A 25571-nucleotide genomic window follows, 5' to 3' on the forward strand; every position below is an offset into this window, starting at 1 on the left:
TCAGTTAAAGACATTACAAAAATGTCCATGAGAACTGACTATATAGTATGCCGGAACGAAACAAAGAGCAGTGTTAATGTGCTCATCCCCGTGAATTGCAAAGCCATTTGCACTGCTCTGTCCAGAATTATCTCTAATATCCGCACAACTATTGGTGTCTTGTAGCACAAATAGCAACTTGAAAGGATTCAGGAGTTATTCTCAAACAACAATCATCGTTTGTGTTTGATTATCCCACGGGCGTCTGACAGCCTGGTTGCAGTTGTGAAAGGTGCACATTTTGATTTCCTCTATCTGTGCGCGGGACTTCAAAGGAGCTTCTGAGAGTGACTCCATTTCAAAAATGCTTAATTGGCTGTAAAATACTTTGAGATGTCCTGAGGTTGTGCCATCTAAATGCTAGACTTTCTTTTCAGTTGTAATGTACACCGAGAGCCAATGCAGCAGTCCCTTTTGAAGCCATGAGAGGGGCAGGTGGCTCCATGGAAAATTAACAGAGAAATAATATTGTACAGTTATGATCAGGCCCAGTGTTACTGTTGAGTTTAGTGTCAGAAAAATGACTATTATTTTATATACTCCAGTGAGGAATAGCTATGGTTTGTATATTACTTTATGCAGTATGTCTTTTCTACTGTTTACCTAACAATTTATTGTTACCATAAATCTATTCGGTAGTTTATAGGCAGAGCCGGAGTCTGGCAGAGCGTTTATTCTACCACTTGTCAAAGTAAAGGAGATTATATATGATCCAGTAAGCCACATACAGTCACAAAGATTTCTGCTCAGCACCCTGGGCTCACTATAATTATCAAATATTGGGGGCAGTTCACGCAGAATTTAACCTGGCCTAGGGGAATGGGCTGGGAGGCAGGGGTGCGGGCTGTAGAGTCGGGAAGGAAGGTGGGGGGGTGGAGTGCCCTACGTCTTGCCGACTTCATCCAATTCAATTAGTGGCAGGAAGATTCGAGGACCAGAGGTCAATTGAGGCCCTTAAGTGATCAATTAAGGGCAACTTCCTACCGCTGTTGTGAATGGCTCCTGCCACAGACTCTGTGACCCACAGAGGTCACCCCTAGCAGCAAGGGTTGCCCCCAAACCCACCACCCACCCCGTCTTCACCAATGACCCACCCATCATGGAGCCTGACTGGCCCCAGCAAGCCCAGCACCACTCACCTGGGTTCCGGGGCCTGACACCGCATTGCTTCACCGGGCTGGATGCACTGGTGGCACTGCTGGGACTGAAGAGCTGCTGGCCCTCCGAAGGGTTGGCTGCTCTTGGAGGTGGGATTTCTGCCCAGAAAGGGACAGGAGCCTCTATGCCAGGCAACTAATTGCCTGATGGCCACGGAATAGTGTCGGGGCTCCTGGAAATGGTCACGGTAGGGTTGTCCCCAGCTGTTTGGCCTGTTGTCGTGGCCAATGCCCTAGCATTAAATTTAGCCCTATGTTTTTTAGTGTGGGGCCCAGTTAATTGGTGTGCACTTTGCTAGAAAGGGAAGAACAGTGAAATGCCGAGATGTGCCTTGGGAGATTGGTGCTCACCCTTGACTTTTGCATGCAGCTCAGCTCTGGTTGGTTTGCCACTTTCCCAGACAATCCTTATTGGGCCCCTCATCTACTTGGATAAAAGTGAGGAGGGGATCTATTTTTGTGGTGTCATATTTAATTGGAGACATGACTATAAAACACAAGACCCACAATAGCACGGGTTTCTGATGCCTTTGGGCCTCCAGAGATTCACACTTTATACTATAATGTGTGGTGCTGACTGATGAAGTACTGTGTGTTTCCAATTGATGGCTCTTTGCAAGCTGTACTTTTCTAGTTATTGCAACTGCATTCTTGATCTCAAGTTACAAAACTTCCCCTTAACCCTAAAACACCCTGCACTGCCATGAGTTGATGCTCTAATATTAAAATCGTGCCTCACAATGATAAGATGAAAATATGCCCTTTCCCCAAGAGTAAGGTTTGCCATCTTAGTTGTGCAAGGTGACAAGTAGGATTAATCATGGGAACTAGGGGGTGATGAATCATCTCATTGTGTCTTTATTCTACTGTAATATTTGATGAGAATATCTACAATACATGACAAATATTGAGTCAAAGCATGCTTCCTAGCAACACTTCCCATTGTAAATTAACATGACACTTATAATGGCAATTGCCTATGTAAACTTTTCTTGCTGTAATTCAGTTCTGTGCCAGCGGTGGCATTGTTTTGTTTTGAGGGAGGGTCCAATAATAGCCAATTATGCATTTTACATAGGCAATTCCCATTATAAATGAGGACACTGAAGCTTATAATGGAGAAAGTTGATAGTAAATAAGTGTAGACTTTATAATGTTAATAGGCGTGTTACCCATTTGTTATTTTAAAGCCTTAGGGCACCAATTTTTAAGGCTCTTTGAAAGAAATTTCTGCTTGTGTTCACTTGTTATGTCAACGCGAGCAACTCAAGCATGTTTGAAATAAACGGTTTATTTCCCCTATCATGCTACTTTGCTCACTGAACTAATATTTAATGTGCCAGTTATGATACTTTACATTGGCACCAATCCTGACAGCCTGAATTAAGTGCTCGAGAGACAAAGCATTATTTTTATTTATTTCACCTGACTGAGGCTGAGAATCTGAGTCTCCCAAGTCCCCAATGGGCCATGTTAGCTCACAGCTTTCTGCAATGTTGCACGTTTGGAATGAGCTCTGCCATTCTTTATTCAGATAGTGCAAGGAGCCTTTTACAGCACGGCAGAGTGAAAAAGAACTGCAAAATCCAGCCTCTCCGTGGGATTGTGAAGCATTTGTGACTATGACCTTGTAGTTAAGCATAAAACTCCAGGATAATTTCTGACCTAATAATTCTTAATTTGAATCATAACTTTATTGTTAGCAATTGAAATGATTAGGCAATTTTCAAACTTCACTCCCTCAAAAACTATTTATGGTTTAGTGCCAGGGTCAATGGTTTCCATTGAGAGCCCTGTGCTGGGGCGTTTTCGACAGTCCTGTTGGAGTACAGTGGGGAAGACAGCAAAGGCATTATTCCAGCGTAGGGCCATAATCAGAATCACAGAACTGTTACAGCGCAGGAGGAGGCCATTCGGCCCATCGTGTCTGCACCAGCTCTCCAAATGACCAATTCATCAAGTGCCATTCCCTGCCTTCTCCCCATAACTCTGCACATTCTTCCTTTTCGGATAACAGTCTCATTCCCTTTTTACTGTATTTGGTCTGGTTTGTATGCTCATTGTTATAAAACAACTGCTGTGAAATGATGCAGCGGTGCCCACCTTTAAAGATAACTTCCAAATCCTGCTTGTATTTAAACTGCACCTTTTTGATTGGATTTGACGTCAGCTGTACTGATGAGCGCTCCGAACCCCATGTGCGCCGAATGCACTCTGCTTATTGCTTTCAGCTCTCAACATACACCCTTCTCCCCCGTGAGGTGCTCTATTCCTTGCTCTCAGCCCCAAGTTTGGATCAGGAGGTGGCAATTTTATGACGCTGTGGGTAGCTCACAGCCCTGGAACGGCCCTTCAGAGTGCCGTACTCCTAGGCTAGTCAAAAGGCTAGTGAGCACTGCTGTTAGGAAGCCTGTGGCACCGAACTGCGATCAAATCTACCGATGCTGTAAAAGGGTAAAAGATCTGTGTGGTAATTATGGTTTTATGTACTGCGTAGTATACCTTTAAGAAGGATGTTATAAAGGAAGATCACATGATGTTATGTAACCAATAGAGGAGTAGTGTAGACTGTCTCTATAGACAGTAGTTAGTAGTCAGTAGTATGGAGATAGAGTTTGAGTTGAAAGCACACAAGTGTAGCTGCTGAGCACCTTCCTAAATAAATAGAATGCGTTCCACCTAAGAAGTGTCTGCTGATCAACTCTGTCTATTGTACCAACTCAGCCATCCCACAACAAGCATGCAACCAGGATCCATAAGTCCCAACAAACTTAGGTGACTAGGATCCCAACACTCTGATGTAATGCTCAGCCTATCGACTATTAACTTCAATGCAGCCGGGTTAAAGGAGAGTTTAAAAAAAAATCCAAAGTGATCAAACTTGGCTGCCACCTCAACCAGGAAAGAATTGCATTTACATAGCACCTCTCACCACCTCAGGATGTCCCAACATGCTTTACAGCCCTTTCTTCTGGAAGCGTAGTCACTGTGGAAATGTAGGAAGCGCAGCAGCTAATTTTTGCACAGCAGGATCCCACAAACAGCAATGAGATAATGAGCAAATAATCTTGCTTGGTTGAGGGATAAATATTGGCCACAACAAATAAAAAAAGAAAAAAAAAAACAACACAACAAAAATACATTCAAAAATAACTTCAAAATAGTGCACGGGATCTTTTCCATCCACCCTAGAGGGAGACAAAGCTTCGGTTTAATGTCTCTTTCAAAAGATGGACACCGCTAATAGAGTGGTTCGTCCCCAGTCCTGCACTGGACTCTCTGCCTAGATATCCTGCTCAAATCTTTGGATTGGGACTTCAAACCATGGCCTTTATTTTTTATTCGTTCATGGGATGCAGGCGTCACTGGCTAGACCCAACATGTATTGCCCATCCCTTATTGCCCTTGTTTAGAGGGCATTTAAGAGTCAAGCACATTGCTGTGGGTCTGGAGTCACATGAAGGCCAGACCAGGTAAGGATGGCAGATTTCCTCCCCTAAGGGACACCTGGTCATCATCAGACTTTTAATCCCTGATTTTTATTGAATTTAAGTTTCACCACCTGCCGTGGTGGGATTCAAACCCGGGCTCCCAGAGCATTACCCTGGGTCATCTGGAATACTAGTCCAGTGACAATACCATGATGTTTACCCCCCCCCCTGTGAACTCCCAACTCCGAGCTGAGAATGCTACCAACTGAGCCACTGGCTGACAGCTTACAGGTACAGGAATGGCTCAACAGCTTTCCGATCAACTGAGGAGGGAAGAGAGAGATTACTGTGGGAAGGGGATTGTTTTCGACTTGTAAGATGGAGTTGGCTTCCTTACTTTTCTGTTGTTTTTGACATAGGTGAAAAAGTGGAGGAAAAACGCTTCAGAGGAATGCACAAAATAGCCTGGAACAAATGCAAACCCAACCTGGGATCATCGGATGTAATGAACCGCGATTCAATTAATCCACTGGGGTGTATTCACTGAGATTCAATTATCCAATACTGTGCTCCTAATGAAGATATTTTATGCAAACTTACTCTTACTGTATCATTTAATAATTTGTCTTCAGGATCTTCATCAAACTCTGTCTGCGGGTAAACACTAATGGAGTAATTTCTCAGGTCTTGTCGAATCTGAAAGAAATCAGTGAAGAAGGCTGAGCTTAAAGGCTGTTGGGTATGGAAGGTATTCACGTGTTGAGTAATTATTGATACATTCATTAGCGCTGGTTAGTTGCCAACAGTGAGTTTCTGCTACTGACAACACCAGCTCCAGTTTCCATTGAACTCACTGTGCCTTAGGTCTAAGAAAACATTCTTAGCTAAGTGTAGAAAACCAGGACGCAAGTAAGGGAAAGCTTTACGAGATTTAAGAGGCTCCAAGATATGACACATACATCATTTTACAAAAGCAACATAGACACATCTGCACATCTGGAAGTGGAGTTGTAAAAGAATGCTGCCTTTACTTAGAGCAGGGTAAGGATGTCGGAATGGAACTGGGACAGAAAATAACATGGCAATGCAAATGACTGTGTACAGGACATGATGGGAGAAAAGTTGCATGCTGGGGGAATGAATTCCCATGAGCCCAGGTGTCCTCTCTCAAATTGCACTGCTCTTTGGTTTAAAGGCAAAGTTGGCCACATGAGTTGTTTCAGGGATGAGGAATTTTAGTCGCTTGGTTAGGTTGGAGAAACTGGGGTTGTTCTCTTTGGAGCAAAGGAGATTGTGGGAAGATCCAACGCTGCAAGGCTATGACAGTTTTAGTTAAGGTGGACAAAGGAAAGCTTTTTCTATTAAATGATGGAACAAGGACCAGGTCACACAGATTTAAGTTTTTGGATAAGAGGTGCAGGGGTATTATGAGGAAGAGCTTTCTTTACGCAGCGAGCGGCAGAGGCCTGGAACACCGTGTCTGTGAGGGCAGTGAAAGCAAAGAGAATCAAAGATTTCAAAGGGAAAGTGGACGGGCACTTAAGGGAAGTAAACTTGCAGTGATGGAGCGGGGGAATGGGACTGATTGAACTGTTCTACGGACAGCTGGCGTTGACTTGATGGGCCAAATGGCCAGGATTGGCCTGGAGTCTCTGGGAATTGAAGATCAATCTCCAGGACACTGCTGTGTGCAACCCTGGAGAAAAATCATCAGGGCATTAAAAAAGATTTTTAAAAAATCGTTTTACTTGAAAATGGGGAAAAAAGGCTGTTTGGCTGCAGTCAAGCATTATCCACTTGGGTAATGAGTCTTTTTGCTTTCCAATTAGCGTAGGAAGGTCGTATGTCACAATAATGGATGTGTTGGCCGACTAATGGTCGGAGCGTGGAGGCAAGCCATGTGGTGAAACTTCCAGGAATACATTTAGCCACAGTTGGCAACCCTAAGTGGCCTCCTTGTGTGCTGTAAGGACTCAGTGACATAAGACAACATGGGATAGATGGGGGATCATATGGCTTCTGAGGTGTTCTGTTGTGCAGAGACTTCAAAATCTCCCCCTCCATTAAGCTACACGTCCCAGCCAGCCAGAAAAGTTTACACAGGCAATTGCCATTATAAATGTCATGGGAATTTACAATGAGAAACACAGCTCGGAAGTATGCTTTGACTCGCTCTCCCCCCCCACATTGACTGGCGACAGGAGTCTGCAGCTCTGTGATCCTGTACTATTGAGGCCAGTGGGCCAACTTGCAGCGGTCTTGCCACTGACCTGTTTCAGCAGGCGCTACACAAGGGTTGTGCCCTAATTTGGACACGGCTCAAATTCTAGGTCACTGTTTCTGGCAAAGTGAGATCTTTTCAGATCCATGCCAAGGTCAGTGTCAGTGAGGGCACCCTGATCCACCAGGCACCCTTCCTCCAGTCTTCCTCTTGTTCTGAGCACTGGGGCTACAAAGATCCAGGCACCTGGCATAAAGGTACATGAAAGGCTGAGGATTGGGTGGGGTAGAGCGGGGTGTGGGGGGAGGAGACAAAAACAAAACTAGCCCTGTGTTTTGAAAAATATTTTCCGGCCATTGCCAATAAAGAAAAGGTTCCAGCAAAAGAAATAACCTCATCAAAATGTTTTCCTTTGTTCCGGACAGAATGAACATGGGCCAATTTTTAAACCAGCAATGGGAAACAGCTATATCTATGAAGAATGCATCATTAAATCACAAAATCTCAGGCGTTAGCCAATTCTGGATTCAGCTCACTGAACTGCCATGTTTCAAAGTGGCTAAATAAATGATTGTCAAAAGCGCTTAAGCACGGCCAGAATTGAAAAACAGTGAACTGACAATAAATACTAGCAGCGCAGAGGACAGTACCAGACACATACCCTTTGTTTAAATTCTCGTCTCTCATCTAAGGTGAGTGTATCAGCTTTAGCGATGACTGGGACTATGTTGACTATTTTGTCTAGCCGGTTCATGAACTCTATGTCCAATGGTCGTAACCTGAAAAACAGCAGAATAATACATAATTTAAGGAGGTCCTGCGGCACAATGGGTAGTGTTCCTGCCTCTGAGCTAGAAGCTTCCAGGTTCAAGTCCCAGTCCAGGACTTGATGGCCAAGGAAGGTGCATTCATAATGTGGCCAAACAGGTTGAGTGTCAATTTGTAAATCCTTCCAACACATGCCAATGGCAGGTGATAAGAGTGGGAGAGATTCCTGGTCAGCCATGTAAAGGAAAAAAATTGGAATCTCTGCCATGGCTCCAGGCTACAATATGCATGTAAAAGGGTATATTCAGCAGGTCTGACAGCATCTGTGGAGAGAGAAACAGAGTTGACAACATCTGTGAAGGACTCGAAACATTAACTCTGCTTCTCTCTCCACAGATGCTGTCAGACCTGCTGAGTTTTTCCAGCATTTTCTGTTTTTGTTTCATTTTTTCCCAGCATCTGCAGTATTTTGCTTTTATGTAAAAGGGTATACTGCCATAGCAACTTGGACCCTTTGGGAGCCTGATTGGCTCAATTGGCTGGATGGCAACAGCACGGGATTCCATTCCCCGTTCCAACTGGGGTGGATTCGGGACCTGCCTCCTTGCCCTACCTGTGGTGGAGGTTTTGGCACTGTGGGTAGGACCTGCCCTCAGGCAGAGAACAGAAGGGGAGATGATTTGTAGTTCTATCGGTTGGCAATACCAAATTGGTCCACTTTGCTTTCACATTTCCAGGCTCTCTTACACGCATGCAGTTACACCTGCCCTTCACTACTAGTAATTTACACAACATTTACAACACCAGCAACTTACATTTATATAGCACCTTTAACATAGTACAACATCCCAAGGCACTTCACAGGAATGATTATCAAACAAAATTTGACACCCAGGGAGCTATAAGGACAGGTTTGGTCTAAGAGATGGGTATTAAGGAAGAGGGAGACAGAGGTAGAAACTGAATAGTACAAATGAACCCTTAAGAAAGGAGATAGTGAGCTCTGATCTAACCAGATGAAACAGTGACAATAAATCAAAAGGTTGGCTTAACTTGCATTGACAAACATCATGAGGGTTTAATGTGGCAGCTGAGAATATTTCTTGTCTTCGTGCTGTATCCTTGGATTAGTCAAATGCTCTTCAGCACAAAGACAGCCATACTCTGATGGTACCTCTGGCAATAAATCTGCAACGTTACAGTCTAGGTATTTGCTGGCTTACATGAACGGCAATATGGTCTTTTGTATTAATTTCACCTTTTGTGTATGAACATTGTATAATTTCCAGATGTTCAATTGTGTTCAAAGACACTCATCCCTTGGTTTGTTTCCACAGAGAGCAAGAGCCTATTATGGAGATGTTTATGACTAAACTCGCTGGGATGCATTATCTTTATTAGCTGTACCTGGTCCTCACTAACTGGAGGCACCTCAGTGGAAATCAGAGAATCACATAGAACCACAGTGTAGAAGAGGCCCTTCGGCCCATCGAGTCTGCACCGACACGTGAGAAACACCTGACCTACCTACCTAATAATCCCATTTACCAGCACTTGGCCCATAGCCTTGAACGTTATGACGTGCCAAGTGCTCATCCAGGTACTTTTTAAAGGGTGTGAGGCAACCCGCCTCCACCACCCTCCCAGGCAGCGCATTCCAGACTGTCACCACCCTCTGGGTAAAAACGTTTTTTCTCACATCCCCCCTAAACCTCCTGCCCCTCACTTTGAACTTATGCCCCCTCGTGACTGACCCCTTCAACTAAGGGGAACAGCTGCTCCCTATCCACCCTGTCCATGCCCCTCATATGAAATGGCACAAAAGGACCATGACAATCAAACTCAAAGTTAGAGACTGTCGGGAAACAATGTAACCCCGAAAGATGTTAGGATAGCTTGCATCAGACTGACTTGTTTTAGTCTCGAAGGTTTGTACAATGGCAGCTTCTCAATACACCTTGTTGACAGATTGATCCTAAACAAGGGAAAGGTTAAGTCACTGATGAAATTTCAGCCAGGAGATGATTCTTCAATTTGACACAGGTAAGATTCCTATCATCCCGGCTTCATTGTCAAAGCCAATCATCTCTGCAACTGGGCTGCACACCAAGAAAAACCTTTTCAATGCCTGCGCACCAGGTGAGGGAGATTTTCTAGGGAGGGGCTACACATTCTTGGTTGAAACATGTTGCAGCAGATTCTCGTTAAGTCTGAAGGTTACTGCCGGGTTACTACCCTTCACTCAGTGATAATTTTTTTGCTGGCTGCTTAGTTGATCTTTGGACAGAGAACAGATACTAGATCAATGTTACCAGCTGAGGGAGGAATGTTGTATTTGACCATCCTTTGTTTCAAGTGTGCGTCCCTAGTACGTTACAGATTGAGAGACTGAAAGGTGTGCACTCACTTAGGCTTATGCTTACAGCACTTAAATTAATTTGAACACTGGCTTCTAAAACAAATTACTGTTAATTCAAATAGGTGCTATTTATCTTTCTGCATCAGAGAAATCCTTATTTTTCCTCCTTGTGCATTGAGTCAAATTCCCCTTTTTAATAGTTTTCTCTCCCACCAACATTCCTGACAGCTTTTCGTGGGTTTATACAATAGTACAGCACAGACACGGGCCATTTGGCCCATCGAAATTGTGCTGGTGTTTTGGTGTACGGTGACTATACAGTGGGAGTGCCGTGAAATATTTAAATCAATTGACTTTGCGTTCGTTTTGTGCCAAGGTCAGCTCATGGAGGTGCAAATCGTGCACGGGGCCTGATGAGCAGCTGTCCTGCGCCTCTGGGTAGGACCCGTATGCCTAATATTCAGGATGCGATATTCTAGCTCGTCTTTTGACGGTCACAGTTTATAACAGCTGAGGACAGAATATTGATGGGATGTGGAAGTCTCCAGTTGCAAGTGGTTTAACTTCACGAGTCTTTTTGTTAAGAGAAAACAGTACAAATTGAGAAAAAAAAGGTGAAAACACTGAAGCAGCCCGGCGACATGATGGGCCAAATGGCCTCCTTCTGTACTGCAAACGTCCTGTGTTTCTATGTTTAATAGGAAGACAAATTGCTCTGTTTTTTCCGTGTATACATCCTCTTTTCATTTCTCTACTCACACTAGTGTCCTAGTTCCATATTCCCTGACATGTGATATAGTCCCATCCCTCTACTATAGTTCCGTAATAACACTGTTATTATGTAATAATAACATAATATGCCCAGTTATACTGCTGCAAAGGAAAGATACAGGTGTTAACTGTTCTATTCCACTTAAGTCCTTCCGCTGAACATTTTATTCGAATCGCTTGTTTTGAAAACTGATCCGTTGCACTATAATCAATGGTGGGACATCTATCTATCATCAAACTGTTTTCACCTCGAGGTCAGTCTTCCTGATCAGAGCTAATGGGCTGCTTCCAGACTATAGGAGAAATCAAATATGCTTTGAAGCCAGTTGACAAGAGCAGGACTCTTTTTTTTCCTTAAGTACATGATATAACGAGATAGCAGGTCCTTTGTCATATTTTGTCATCTAATCTTATGGGATATCTTTGGCATACAGTTAAATGCACAGCCATCTCCATTCATCTGATCATGCAAAATTATCCTTAGAACTGATGCTGAGTTTTTCTGAAAATGTATTCAATTGTTTTAGGGACTGGAATGTTTCGAAAATACCATCGGCAGTTTTTATGCTTCCTTTTAGTTCTAATTTCCCCTCCCAGAGCAAGCGACTTCTGTCCAACTAGCCATTCTTCCAGTGTACACTCAAAAGTTGATGTTGGTGGAGCGTTTGAGTTACACGAGTATGTGGGAGTGGGAGGTCCCCAGGTCTTGATCTCCGCCCGCTGCCTCGCTCCTTCCGTATCTGGCTGGCACTCATCCGGTGGGATGTGACTGAAGACCGGGAGTTAGAGTAACCTGGGCTTCAAATGGATGACTTTTGCGGTGGGGGATTCAGAGGGGGGTTGTGAAAGAGGTTGACGATTGGCTTGCCTGGTTCAAACCAGCTGCCAGTTAAAATCCACCCCCCACCCCCCACCCCCGGCCCCCCCTCCCCCACCACCCAACCTGTCATGTGCAACATTGGTACTTTGCTGCCTAATTTGCTGGATGACTTTTTCCCCCCTTAGCTTCTTTCACACAGATAACTGCACAGGCCCTGGTGAACTTTGCTTCTAGACTATCTGCTCCTGCTTTACACCAAACCAGTCACAATCTTGTGGCAGTTTTATTCTGTTCCTAAAAGAAAGCTGTGAGGTTTGCGCATTTCCTACGGGTCCTGATTATTCACGAATTTACCACAATGTTGTGTTCGGTAGCAGGAAAACAGTATTGAAAAACATCACACTTCAGGCATTGGCCAGCCCTGAGCAGTTCTTTCACAGCGGAGTGACTCTCGCTGTAGGTTAGATCAGTGGAGACTCTTCCAACCATATGCCAATAGTGAACTGCATTCACCCAAGTGACTTATTCTTAAGGGTGTGCTAAAGGCAATTAGGGATTGAAAGGTGTACTATTTGAGAGCGCCCACAAGTTCATTAATTACAAATTGACATATTTCCTTGGTACACCGAGGTTAATAATCTGTTAATGTTGAATCTGAAACTGGCGACCAAGGTTACAGATAGGTTGCTGCCATAGTAGTGCCGGTCAGTACAGGAGTAATTTTAACATGTACACAAAGGGCCATATCAGATTGGCCACTCATTATGGACCTTGAACATTTTTAAGGCAGAGCTAGGTAGATTCTTGATTAACGAGGGGGTGAAAGGTTATCAGGGGTAGGCAGGAACGTGGGGTTGAGGTTACATTCAGATCAGCCACGATCTTATTGAATGGCGGAACAGGCTCGAGGGGCCGAGTGGCCTCCTCCTGCATATTGAATGGTTTTCCTCTCCATCTGTTTTTTAATCTACCCTTTTTCCCAGTCCTGAGGCTATTCAGTCTGACAGAAAGGGTGTTAATATTAACCATATAAAATGAACTAAAGTTTAACGTTAACAGAAATGATCTAGTTTTGAAGGACGTGTAGAGTGGATTGATGATCTTAAAGGCTACAGATGGACACTCTTGGGTAACTCATTTGCAGTTCAGTATTAAACAAGGCTAAGAAATAGCACTGACAAGCTTTTCCCTCTAGCCATCTCGACTGATAACACTTTAGGTTCAACAAGGTTCAATTCCTTTGAGATTGCCAGCCTCCAGTCACTGAGACAGCTGAAGACTATTTCGGGTTTCCACGTTAAAAGGGCACAAGATAAACGCGGCTAAGTAAGCCCTCAGAAGGCAACAAGTATCCTCCTCTCCTGTGCTTAAGCACATTCTGAGATTATACAAAAAAAATAACAGCTTGTCAACTGGTATGTGACAGCTTTCATTCGAAAGGCTCAAGATGTTTGCTTTGCCGGGCTTCATGGTTGAGATTTTAGTGAAAAGTATACTTTGCAATTTTCAGCCTTTGAGGAAGGAAGCTGTTGGATTTGTTTTCTTTAAGAAGGTTAGCTTCTCTGCTTGTTTGCCTCGTGGTGGATGAGAGTATTGTGGTTGGTGCTGTGTATATGGATGTTCAAATGGCATTTGATAAAGCACTACATAATAGATTCATTTGCAAATTTGAAGCCCACGGGATTAAACAGACAGTAGCTGTGTGGATACAAAATTGGCTAAGGGACGGAAAGCAGAGATTAGTGGTGAGTGGGTGTTTTTCAGACTGGAATAAGTGTGCAGTTGTTGTCCCTCACTATTAGTGGTATTAGGACCACTGATATTTTTGATATTTATTAAAGACCTGTACTTGGGTAGACAGGGTCAAAGTCTGTACATGGCACGAAACTCAGAAATGTAGGAAACAGTAAAGAGGACAGTAACAAACTTCAGGAGGATAGGCAGACATGTCGTATGAAATTTAATGCAGGGGAGTGTGACAAGATTCATCTTATGTAGGGAGAATGAGGAGTGGCAATATAAACTAAAAGATACGATGTGAAAGGCAGGGGTGCAAGAATAGAGAAACTCTGGGGTGTACTTACACAAGTCTTTGAAGTTGACAGGATAAGTTAAGAAGGGTGTTAAAAGACAGACAGGATCCTTGGCTTTATAAATGGATGTATGAAGCATAAAGGCAAAGAAGTTATGCCATACAAGATGCCTTGCAGCAATAAAAACAAAAAGCTGAAAGCTACTGCGGATGCTGGAAATCCAAAACAAAAACAGAATTACCTGGAAAAACTCAGCAGGTCTGGCAGCATCGGTGGAGAATAAATCAGTTAACGTTTCGAGTCTTCATGACCCTTCGGCAGAACTGAGTATAGTTAGGAGAAAGGCGAAATATAAGCTGGTCTAAGGTGGGGGGGGCGGGGGGAGAGAGAAGTTGAGGGTGTGGTGATTGTGGAGATAAGCAAGCAGTGATGGGACCAGATAATCAAAAGATGTCACAGACAAAAGGATCAAAGAGGTGTTGAAGGTGGTGATATTGTCTAAGAAAAGTGCTAATTAAGAATGGAAGACAGGATACTCAAGGTACAGCTCTAGTGGGGGTGGGGTGGAAAGACTAACAAAGTTTTAGTTTTAGATTTAAAAATAATGGAAATAGGTGGGGAAAAGAAGAATCTATATAAATTATTGAAAAAAAAGGGAGGGGGGAGAAACGGGGTGGGGATGGGGGGAGGGGGAGTTTAAGATCTAAAGTTGTTGAATTCAATATTCAGCCCGGAAGGCTGTAAAGTGCCTAGTCGGAAGATGAGGTGCTGTTCCTCCAGTTTGCGTTGGGCTTCACTGGAACAATGCAGCAAGCCAAGGACAGACATGTGGGCAAGAGAACAGGGTGGAGTGTTAAAATGGCAAGCGACAGGGAGGTTTGGGTCTTTCTTGCGGACAGACCGCAGGTGTTCTGCAAAGCGGTTGCCCAGTTTGCGTTTGGTCTCTCCAATGTAGAGGAGACCGTATTGGGAGCAATGAATGCAGTAGACTAAGTTAGGGGAAATGCAAGTGAAATGCTGCTTCACTTGAAAGGAGTGTTTGGGCCCTTGGACGGTGAGGAGAGAGGAAGTGAAGGGGCAGGTGTTGCATCTTCTGCGTGGGCATGGGGAGGTGCCATAGGTGGGGGTTGAGGAGTAGGGGGTGATGGAGGAGTGGACCAGGGTGTCCCGGAGGGAACGATCCCTACGGAATGCCGTCAGGGGGGGGTGAAGGGAAGATGTGTTTGGTGGTGGCATCATGCTGGAGTTGGCGGAAATGGCGGAGGATGATCCTTTGAATGCGGAGGCTGGTGGGGTGATAAGTGAGGACAAGGGGGACCCTATCATGTTTCTGGGAAGGAGGAGAAGGCGTGAGGGAGGATGCGCGGGATATGGGCCGGACACGGTTGAGGGCCCTGTCAACGACCGTGGGTGGAAAACCTCGGTTAAGGAAGAAGGAGGACATGTCAGAGGAGCTGTTTTTGAAGGTAGCGTCATCAGAACAGATGCGACGGAGGCGAAGGAACTGAGAGAATGGGATGGAGTCCTTACAGGAAGCGGGGTGTGAGGAGCTGTAGTCGAGGTAGCTGTGGGAGTCGGTAGGCTTGTAATGGATATTGGTGGACAGTCTATGACCAGAAATTGAGACAGAGAGGTCAAGGAAGGGAAGAGAAGTGTCAGAGATGGACCATGTGAAAATGATGGAGGGGTGGAGATTGGAAGCAAAATTAATAAATTTTTCCAGGTCCAGACGAGAGCATGAAGCAGCACCGAAGTAATCATCGATGTACCAGAGAAAGAGTTGTGGGAGGGGGCCGGAATAGGACTGGAACAAGGAATGTTCCACATACCCCATAAAGAGACAGGCATAACTGGGGCCCATGCGGGTACCCATAGCCACACCTTTTATTTGGAGGAAGTGAGAGGAGTTTAGGGAGAAATTGTTCAGTGTGAGAACAAGTTCAGCCAGACGGAGGAGAGTAGTGGTGGATGGGGATTGTTGGGGCCTCTGTCCTGTAGCAACTCACCAAGGCTCCTCCGACAACAACCTGAGAACTCTTAAGATAAAAGCAAAATACTACAGATGCTGGAAATCTGAAATAAAAACAGAAAATGCTGGAAAAATTCAGCAGGCCTGAGATGGAGGGTCATACGGACTTGAAACGTTAACTCTGTTTCTCTCTCCACGAATGCTGTGAGACCTGCTGAGTTTTTCCAGCATTTTCTGTTTTTATTTAAGCTGAGAACTCTACCACCTAGAAGGACAAGGACAGCAGACCACCACTCCAAGCCACACACCATCTGGATTTGGAAATATATCGCCATTCCTTTACTGTCGCTGGGTCAAAGTCTGAGAACTCCCTCCCTAACAGCACTGTGGGTGTACCTACACCAAATGGACTGCAGTGGTTCAAGAAGGTGGCTCACCACCACCTTCTCAAGGGCAATTAGGGATGGGCAACAAATGCTGGCCTTGTCAGTGATGGTCACATTCCCATGAATGAATTAAAAAAAAACCTTTATAAAGTACTGATTAGGCCCCAGCTGGAATATTATGGCCAATTCCGGACACCTCACTTCATGAAGGATGTCAAGGCCTTCGCGAGGGTGCAGAGGAAATTTAATAGGATGGTCCCAGGTATAAATGACTTTAGTTATGTGGAGAGACTAGAGAAACTGAAGTTGTTCTCTTTGGAACAATGAAGATTAATGGGAGATTTGTTAGTGGTGTTCAAAATCATGAAGAATTTTGATGAGTAAATAAGGAGAAACTGTTTCCAGTGATAGAAGACTAGGTAACCAGAGGACACTGATTTAAGGTAATTGGGAAAAGAACCAGAGATGACATGAAGAAACAATTTTTTTAGAACTCAGGAAGTTGTTACAACCTGGTATGTAATGCCTGAAAAATAACTTCCGAAGGGAATTGAATAGATCTTTGAAGGGTAAAAATTTGCACGACTATGGGGAAAGATCAGGGGAGCGGAACTAATTAGATAGCTCTTTCAAATGCCAGCAGAGGCATGATAGGCTGAATGGCCTGCTGTGCTGTATCATTTTAGGTACTGATTGAGGTTAATTTTGAAATATTAGTAATAAAGAGCTGCAATCAGGTGTACACATGTAAAAACGGGATCTTATATGGCATTTGTCTTTATTGTTATATTTTTTCTACACTGATGAATCCTTTGGTAAAAAGGCTAGACTATGTTCTTTAATCTAATCTGTAACTTTTCTGCAACAAAGTCTGCAGATAACTTTGAGCATATAATCCAGGTCGACACCTCAGTGCAGCACTGAGGGAGTGCTGTCCTGTTGGAGGTGCCCCCTTTGGGTAAGAGGTTGAATTGAGCTCCTGGGAACATAACAATTCAGGCAAAAGGCTGTAAGGTGTCAAGAACAAGCAGATCATTCTGTGACAGGGAGTTGACAGGAGCGTGCCTTTCCGACTTTGTCTACAAGGGTGTACTGAGTCTGACGGCCGCAAAGAAGTGGTTTCAATCATAAAGAAGAACAACAGAACCTTTATAACCCAGACGTTTCCCCCTGGTTTTCCAGCACTTATTTGGCATTGTGCAAAGAAGAGCAGAGTTTTTCTGATGTTCTGATCTAGACATCGCCTTCATTTGACAATCACTGCACCTCGACATAACTGATTGCAGGCAAAGAGCTTCAAGATTGTTTGGAGCTGTGCAATAAATGCTACTCCCCATCACCTCCTGCACCCCACCCTACCGCCTTTTCTAACTTCTAGAAATTATGAACATTGAAACAACTTTGTACTGGGTTCAGATTTCCCAGTAATTGCCTCAAGACCACCCAATCCACTTTCTACACAGGCGAGTGTGAGAGATGGAATATAGTCTAAAACACCCTCACGAGAATATATATTAGTAATAAACATTTTACAATGCAATCCTTTGGCAGCTTCCCATCAAGTTCTATCATGGGAGCACGAGGAAAATATTACATTTGAAATCTGGCCACAGGACTCACAAAGACAGACTATAACTGGCAAGGAGAGGCATCCAGTTTTTATTTCAAGGTATGTATTAGTCCTAAACAGGGCAGTTAAAGAACAGGCAGATCCTTTAAAGGAGAGGTCGTGGTGAAATAGTAGAGGATTAAGTTTTGTTAAATAAAACTTCACAGATGTCTTCACAAAGTAAGCCTGATTAAATTCCAGATTCAGCCATTTTGGCTCAAAAATCTATTACACAAATATCCAGCTGTAATTCATTTGTCATGAAAAATAAATTAACTGTCTACATGGCACATGGACGAGAGGGATAAGAATATAAGAAAGGATGGATGAAATGCAATATAGCCTATCAACTCCATTCATTGCACTCCCTCACTCCTCAAGGGATTATCATATTTGGATGCAGTTTCAATAATAACTTTCCAAAGGGGTTTGGATAAAAACCTGAAGGGGAAAAATCTGCACAGCTATGGGGAAAGGACAGGGAAGTGGAACTAATTGGATAGCTCTTTCAAGGAACTGGCACAGGCACAATGCGTCAGTCTCCTTCTGTGCTGTATGATTCGAAATGTATGTATGCTGGGGTAACCCTTAGTTGTGCTTTTATGATGCATCAAAAAAGTCAAAGTAAATAAATAAACGCAAACTTAGTTTTCCAGCTTTAGCTAGAATTATGTGCAGATTTTAACAAAATTTACTTCAATAACTTTCTTGAAAAAAAATGCTTGCAATTCGATTTTTCTTTGAACGCCAGTAGTAATGTAGAGAGTTCCAGATATACTACACCGGATTAGAGTCTGCTGGCAGTCATCATTGAAACGCATACATGGAGGGTGTTCACTTTGGGAAGGTACTGAAGGCTGCTTACTGCCGTGAACTGTACCACAGCAATGAGTCAAAAAATTGGATTGTGCAGTGCCTGTTACTCGGACGACTAAGGCCTTAAGATGGCAGACAGGAAGCGTGCACAACAAAAACAAAAACAAAAACACCTGGAAAAACTCAGCAGGTCTGACAGCATCTGCGGAGAGGAGCACAGTTAACGTTTCGAGTCCGAATGACCCTTCAACAGAACTAAGTAAAAATAGAAGAGAGGTGAAATATAAGCTGGTTTAAAGGGGGGGGGGGGGGGGGGGGGGTGGGACAATAAGAGCTGGATAGAGGGCCAGTGATAGGTGGAGATAACCAAAAGATGTCATAGACAAAAGGACAAAGAGGTGTTGAAGGTGGTGATATTAGCTAAAGGAATGTGCTAATTAAGGGTAGAAAGCAGGACAAGCAAGATACACATGCTTCTGGTCAGAAGTGCAGCACCCACTCTATTGGGTAAGAACAAAAATGTGTTGCTTTTCCCCACGCCTGGATACGATTTTTTACCTGCAGCCTAACTAATGACTTGTATAGGTTTGCAATGGAGTTTCGCTTTTAGACTTTATATTCCTATATTTAATTTTATGGGCAGAATTTTTCCACCGGTGAGCGGGGGAGCGGGACCTGCTCACTGACACATAAAATGACCCGGGGTGATGTCGGGCGGAACTCCCGGTGTCACCCTGCGACATTTACATTTTAAGGTCAGTGGGTGCACAGCTGACTCAGCTGCGTGCCCACCGACCTGTCAACGGCCTATTAAGGCCATTAAGAACCGAATTCAGCTCATTAATGGACCTGCCCTTAAGCCTGGCGGGCAGGCCAGGAGCCCAGGCGGGCTTGTGAAAAAAGCATTAAACCTCACCCACTGGCGGGATGAGGCTTCATGAGGGTTTTAACATCTTAATGAAAGGTTCCAATATAAGTTATGGACATGTCCCAACTCATGTGACAATTTTAAACTCCTTCATTAAAAGTTTCAAAACGGAGCCGATCTCCCTGAGGCAGCACTTAGACTCAGGGAGATCTGTGCACTCTTGCACGCACATGCGCAAAACAGTGCACTCCCGGCTGAGGGAATCGCACCCGCCCCCCTCCCCGTCCGTACAGGGAGTGAACAGCGCATCCTACTGGACATCACACTGGGTGGGCCTTAATTGGCCTGCCCACGTAAAATGGCAGCGCCCCCCGACCAGGGCCACTGATCAGGAGCCCGCCCACTCATGCCCGCTCCCACTCTTCCCACCCCCCCGACTCCGATGGGGGAAAATTTTTTCCCTCTGACCAGGATTTCCCGGTCGGCGAGCAGGGAGCAGGCCCCGCTCACCGACACGTAAAACGACGCAGGATGACGTCGGGTGAAACTCCCGACGTCACCACGCCCCATTTCAGTTTTCAGGTGGGCGGGGGCTCAGCAGAATCAGCTGTGCTCCCGCCAACCTGTCAATGGCCAATTAAGGCCATTGGCAAAGCCATTAAAGTAATTAGTGGACCTGCCGTCCAACCTTAAGGTTGGCGGGCAGGCCGGGAGCCTTGGTGGGCTTCAGAAATAGCATGAAACCTCATCCACGGGCGGGATGAGGTTTCATGTAGGTTTTAAAAAATGTAATAAAAGTGTATTTGAAAGTGATGGACTTGTCCCAACTCATGTGACAGTGTCACATGCGGGGACATGTCAGGGAATTTTCTTTTCTCTATTGTTAACATTTTTGAATTTGGCGCCGATCTCCCTGAGGCAGCACTTAGCCTCAGGGAGATGAGTGTGCTCTTTCCCGTGCATGCACAAAAGAGCGCACTCCCAGCTCAAGGAATCCCCCCTCACCCCTGCCCGGGCAGGGAGCGCATAGCGCTGCCTGGCGGACGTCACGCTGGGCGGGCCTTAATTGGTCCGCCCACTTAAAATGGCAGCACGCCCGCTCTTAAACTTCCCTCCCAATGGGTGGGGGGGGTGGGATTCTGCCCTATATGTTTTTCTTCAACATCTTTATCAACTAGCCTTCCAACTCCTAAAGAATTTCTCTGCTTTGCCTACTCCTTTTCAACTGTTACCATTTACGTGTATAAATGCTGTTTTAAAAGGAACATTACGTTGTTTAATACACAAGTTATGATTCTGCTGCTAAGGAGAAGCTGTGTCCCCTTAGAACCCCAGGATGTCCCAAGGTGCTTTATAGCCAGTGAAGTACAGTTGAAGTGTGATCACTGTTGTAATATCAGAAACGCAGCAGCAAATTTATGCACAACAACCTCCCACAAACAGCAACGAGATGATGACAAAAGCGACAACTTGCATTTATATAACATCTTCAATGCAATAAAACAACAATAAAATAAACAATGACCAAATAATTGGCTTTTGTCAGTGATATCAGTTGAGGTATAAATATCGGCCAGGGCACCAGGGAGAAATCCCCAGCTCCTCTTCGAAACAGTGCCCTGGGATCTTTCATGTCCGCCTGAGAGGACAGACAGAGTCTTGGTTTAAAGGTCTCATCTGAAAGACGGAGCAGAACTCCCTCAGCGCTGCACTGCACACTCAGAGTCTGGATCAGGGGTTTCCAACCTATTGTGCGTCAAATAAGCTGGCAAAATTCTTGGTGTGTCCGTGGGCAGGATTTTGAGTTCGGCGTGTGGGTGCAGTCAGTGGGCCCCGGGGGGAGCCCAGGAAACGGGCCACCTCCCGCGATAGGCCCCTGACGGGCGTGCCAGCGTGAAAGGTGCGCTGAAACGCTCGGCGCTGCCGGGGTGGGGGAGGGCGAGCGCTGAAGTCAGCGCGGGCGCACGGGAACGCTCACAGAAAGATTCCCGAAGGCAGAGAGCTGCCTCAGGGAGCTGAAGAATTCAAAAGCCACATGATGAATAAAAGATTTTCAAATTTCAAAAAAAAATGTCCACACATCGGAATTGGTCACCTGAACCTGTGGCTGATGTAAATTCCATCCAAACATTTTTTATCTCTTTTTAAATTAATATCGGAAACCTCATCCCACCCTTGGGTTGAGGGGTCCTCAAAAAAGGCAAAGGCCGCCTGGCCGCCAACTGGAACAGCAAAAAAAAAATCACAGTTGATTAACATGTTAATTGCCTTAACGGGCCTCTTAATTGTTGGCGGCCGTGCTGCGGACTCTTCTGTGCGCCCGCCGACCCGAAATATTGCGCGAGTGCGCGCTGACGTCGGGACACTCACCTGACGTCATCAGATGCCATTTCACGCTTGAGCGGGTGGGGCTGCGCCAGCCTGCCGAGCGAAAAATTCTGCCCCATGTTTTCCTCGTCCTTCCGATTTCTCTTTAGTTACAGCAAAGCACTCACTCACCACAACCAGCCCCCCGCCCCACCCCCCCAATCCCCAATTGATTTACTGTCTGCTAACACTGGGAATTTGAATTTTATCCAGTTACATATTTACAGAGTACACACATTTTTAAAACCTGTTTGCTCAGGGTACCAATAATTTGCAAACTGGAAGAATAATTATGTGAGATGTTTCTGGTCATCTTTCGGAGTGCAGAGAAAAGGGAGAATCTCAGCCCAAGAGGGTCAAGACCGGAGGATCACAGTCAAGTCATAAGTAAAACAATAACCATAAACATATACGCTTCATTATATACTAAATTTTTGTGCAAAAAAAGCGCTTATTGGGGTGGGGGGGGGTGTTGGCAGGGTGCTGTGAATTTTTTATAACACAGGAGGGGAGGCCTCAGAAACAAGAAGGTTGAGGGCTACTGGACTAGATTGTATGCTCAAATTTCTAGACTGTGATGTGAACCACAATCATCTGACTCAAAAGCTACAGAGTTACCAACTCAGCCTAGACTGCCCCAATGTCTAACAGTGTTAAGTAAACACTGGGTGCAGGTCAGAATGTTGATTGGTGAGGTCAGGCAGGGGGGGGGTTAGGCCTCCCGACTCCTGTGCCAATTAAGTTACTTCAATTGCCTGGGGAGTTTTGTACATTCCAAATGAATGCTTTTGTTTCATTATGCTATTTTTTTTTGAAGTCTTGACTGAAGAGTAGAACATTTGAAATGTGACAGGAAATGCATGCTAGACACACCCTTAACATCCAATGAAAAGCCTCAAAAGAAAAATAACGCATGGCTTTAAAATCATTATGTGACATCAAATTAATAATCCATTCAGAAGGTTAAGGAGAGTTATTAAGAGAGTATCGTATATTGTACATACCAGTGTCCTGTGGGAGGCACAAAGTAGACACAACAGTGAACTCTAGTATCGGGAATCCGCTTTTTCCGGTTGATGTTAATCTCTTCCCTCAGGTACTTCTCATACTGCTCATTAATGTATTTCACAATTGGTTCCCAGCTGCAACACAGGATCATTTGATATAATTATTTGATTATAAACTAATCAAGGTTCAGTCACAATAGTCGCTGTTTCGCATTCCTGGGGACCTAGGAGGTGTCAGCTGTGGCTCAGTTCATAGCACCCTCGCGCTTGAATCAGAGGGTTGTGGGTTCATGTCCCACTCCTGGGAAACCAAGAACTGTGATTGTACTCGAAAGAAGTTGCAATCTGTGACTGTTGGTAACTCGAAAAGAGTTTCCTGGGGACCTAGTCTGGAAAGGTGACATCCACGCCAGCTAAAACCCCTCACCATTTGGCTGGAAATTACTTACAGGAGATTGAAATCAAAGCATCAAAGCACCAAGGTATCTAGAAACATTAATTCACAAATTGTACCTCCCAAACCCCCCCGCTGGCTTTTCCTGTTGGTGCAGGCAGGACTTTGTCAGAAAAGCAGTACCTGTTAATCTCATTAATGTAGGTAAGCAGTTGCTCAGTGCTACGCTGCTACACTGTTCCTGATGCTTAACTCGCAGACAGATGCTCAAATGTTTGACATCACAAACTACAGTTGCATTGGGGTTTTGTGCTGCAAATTGTAATCTGATTATATTAATAGTTTTGCAGATGTCAGGCATTTAAAATGGCTTGTCCTAACCTCAATACCGCTTTGGTATCAACCTTGCGAGTCCAGTTTGCCACATCCTGTGCGCCAAGGCGCAGCTTTTTCTAAAAACACTGATATTACCCTAAAGGCGACCTTCAACACAGTCAGCCGGTACTTCAGAAGAGTCAGAGAGATTATTTTGCAACAGAACTGGTAGTCAACAAAAGTACAACACTTTTCATCACTTAAAATATTGGAATTCACAAGACTTTATCGAAATGCTTTACTCATATCCCACTTAAAAGGGGGTCCCAAGAAAGTCCATTGGGTAAGGCAGAGCAATTGTTGGCCTCATAGTTTGCCCCTCCACATTGAGCAATGCCCTTTCTTGGTTGGAGGGTGGGGGAAGAACCTGCTTGTAGTCTTTTACGAGCAGTCAATCCTTATGTGAATCTCGATTTAGGTGGTGTAAATTGTTGGATTATTGGTAAATCATTGGTAACCACTTCCAATTTTGTTTTTAAACAGGCAAATCCAACAGAGAATCTAGGTCACGACAGAAACAATTCACATACCAGTTTTCATTGTTTATTTGATCACCAAATCCCGGTGTGTCAATAACCGTCAGATTCATTTTTACTCCTTTTTCTTCAATAACTAGAAGAAAAATTTTTTAAAAATCACATCAGGAAGATCAAGGAGGTGGAATATACAGAGAACAGAAATAGCATAACATGCATAATGAACAAATCCAGTGTTTCATGGTCTCTTTCTACCCAGCTCAAACATATCGCATATAGATTAAATATGATAATGCATATCCCCATCATTCTTGCTTCTTGGTTGTAAAATTAGTAGTTAAGTGGAAATAATAAACTTACAGGGATTTTTTAAAGAAACAAAATCATTGGTAGAGGTTTTGCTGTGGTGATGACAGTGAAACTGTCAGCGTTCGTTGTCATTACCCCATTGAAACTGACAGCAACCTCCGGAGTCCACATATGTACAGTTAAATGCGGAAAGCCAGATGTTTGTTGGCGAATCTTCGCTCCTCCATAGGGTGCAGTGTAGAGGTTCCTACAAACTGCAACCTCCATTGCCACTGTGATTTAACCTTCACTCTCTTACACTGTCAAAAGGCTTAAAAATCGTTACGCCTTGTTGAATGAAGTGCAACTGGATTTTAAACAGTGTACTAACTTGATAATAACCGCGAAACATGCTCAATGGCCCTGAAGAGCTAATTTTTAAATTGTGGAATGTCATATTTCTTCATAATGATATCTTTAAAAACACATGTGGTTACTTATGTGAGGGATGTTAGATGCTGAGGAACAGAACACTTTTCTCTCTTCAACCAGCCTGTGTCAGCCTTCCTAAATCTGGCATATCAGGCTTCAATACAGGCTAAACCTTGTTCTGCTCTGTCATAACATGCTTCAATCCCATCCACAGACGAGCAACCATTGCCACATCACAGTAACAGTTTTCTGTAACTAATCTGTGGCTTCACTAAATGGGGCTATCAATTTATTACTCATTTAGATGCTAAGGGGCTACACTCATTAAAAACTCATTTCATGTAAGAACCATTAGAGACAACAATTAGGAGAATTATCCCATCAGTCAGGGTTGCTTTATCGGTCAGGGTTCGATTCCAGCTCAGTTCTCTGAATAAATAGCTCAGTGTCTAATGCTCATCATCCAACCTCCCACACATCCCCACCCCAGTTATTTTCTTAATAGTTCCATTCCTAGAATTAGTTAATACATTAAAAGGCTTAAGTTGACAGCAAGCTGTCAAGTCAATGCAGAAAGATAGAAGAATGCATGAAAATCGTTTCCTGACAAAATCAAACTCTTCTTCAAACTTTAAGCAAAGCATCTACAAGGAGGTCTGGTCCAGTAAGATCATACAATAAATTAGCATTACAATGGTAACTAATTGTTAAAGAGTGGGCCTCGCTTACCCTTTGTTATCTCCGGACTTGACTAATCTAACGCACTCCTCGCCGGCCTCTCACCGTCCACCTTCCATAAACTTAAGCTGACCCAAAACTCTGCTGACTCTGGCCTAACTTGCACCAAATCCCCTTCACTCATCACCCCTCTGCTTGCTAATGTACAGTGGCTCAACAATGTAGAAGTCTGAAAAGCATCTATGATTAATTCGGGATATGAAAATAATAGTTTTGCGCATTGCGTGTTGAGTGTGTTTTAGGCTCA

At 44.3% G+C, this 25571-nt stretch overlaps 1 protein-coding gene across 7 annotated transcripts in view; it reads right to left on the reverse strand.

Moving 5' to 3' along the window:
• LOC144691007 (neuronal-specific septin-3-like) overlaps window positions 1-25571 on the reverse strand; it is a 414475-nt gene that overhangs the window by 27662 nt on the left and 361242 nt on the right. For all 7 annotated transcript variants that reach the window (XM_078558980.1, XM_078558981.1, XM_078558979.1 and 4 more), the window contains 4 exons: window positions 23921-24002; window positions 22619-22756; window positions 7510-7627; window positions 5228-5323 (listed from right to left, as the gene is read on the reverse strand). In XM_078558980.1, coding sequence (XP_078415106.1) covers window positions 5228-5323; window positions 7510-7627; window positions 22619-22756; window positions 23921-24002 — 434 coding nt within the window. The remainder of the gene's footprint in view (window positions 1-5227; window positions 5324-7509; window positions 7628-22618; window positions 22757-23920; window positions 24003-25571) is intronic.

Source organism: Cetorhinus maximus, chromosome 15 (assembly GCF_964194155.1).
Source record: "Cetorhinus maximus chromosome 15, sCetMax3.hap1.1, whole genome shotgun sequence".
Taxonomy (NCBI): domain Eukaryota; kingdom Metazoa; phylum Chordata; class Chondrichthyes; order Lamniformes; family Cetorhinidae; genus Cetorhinus; species Cetorhinus maximus.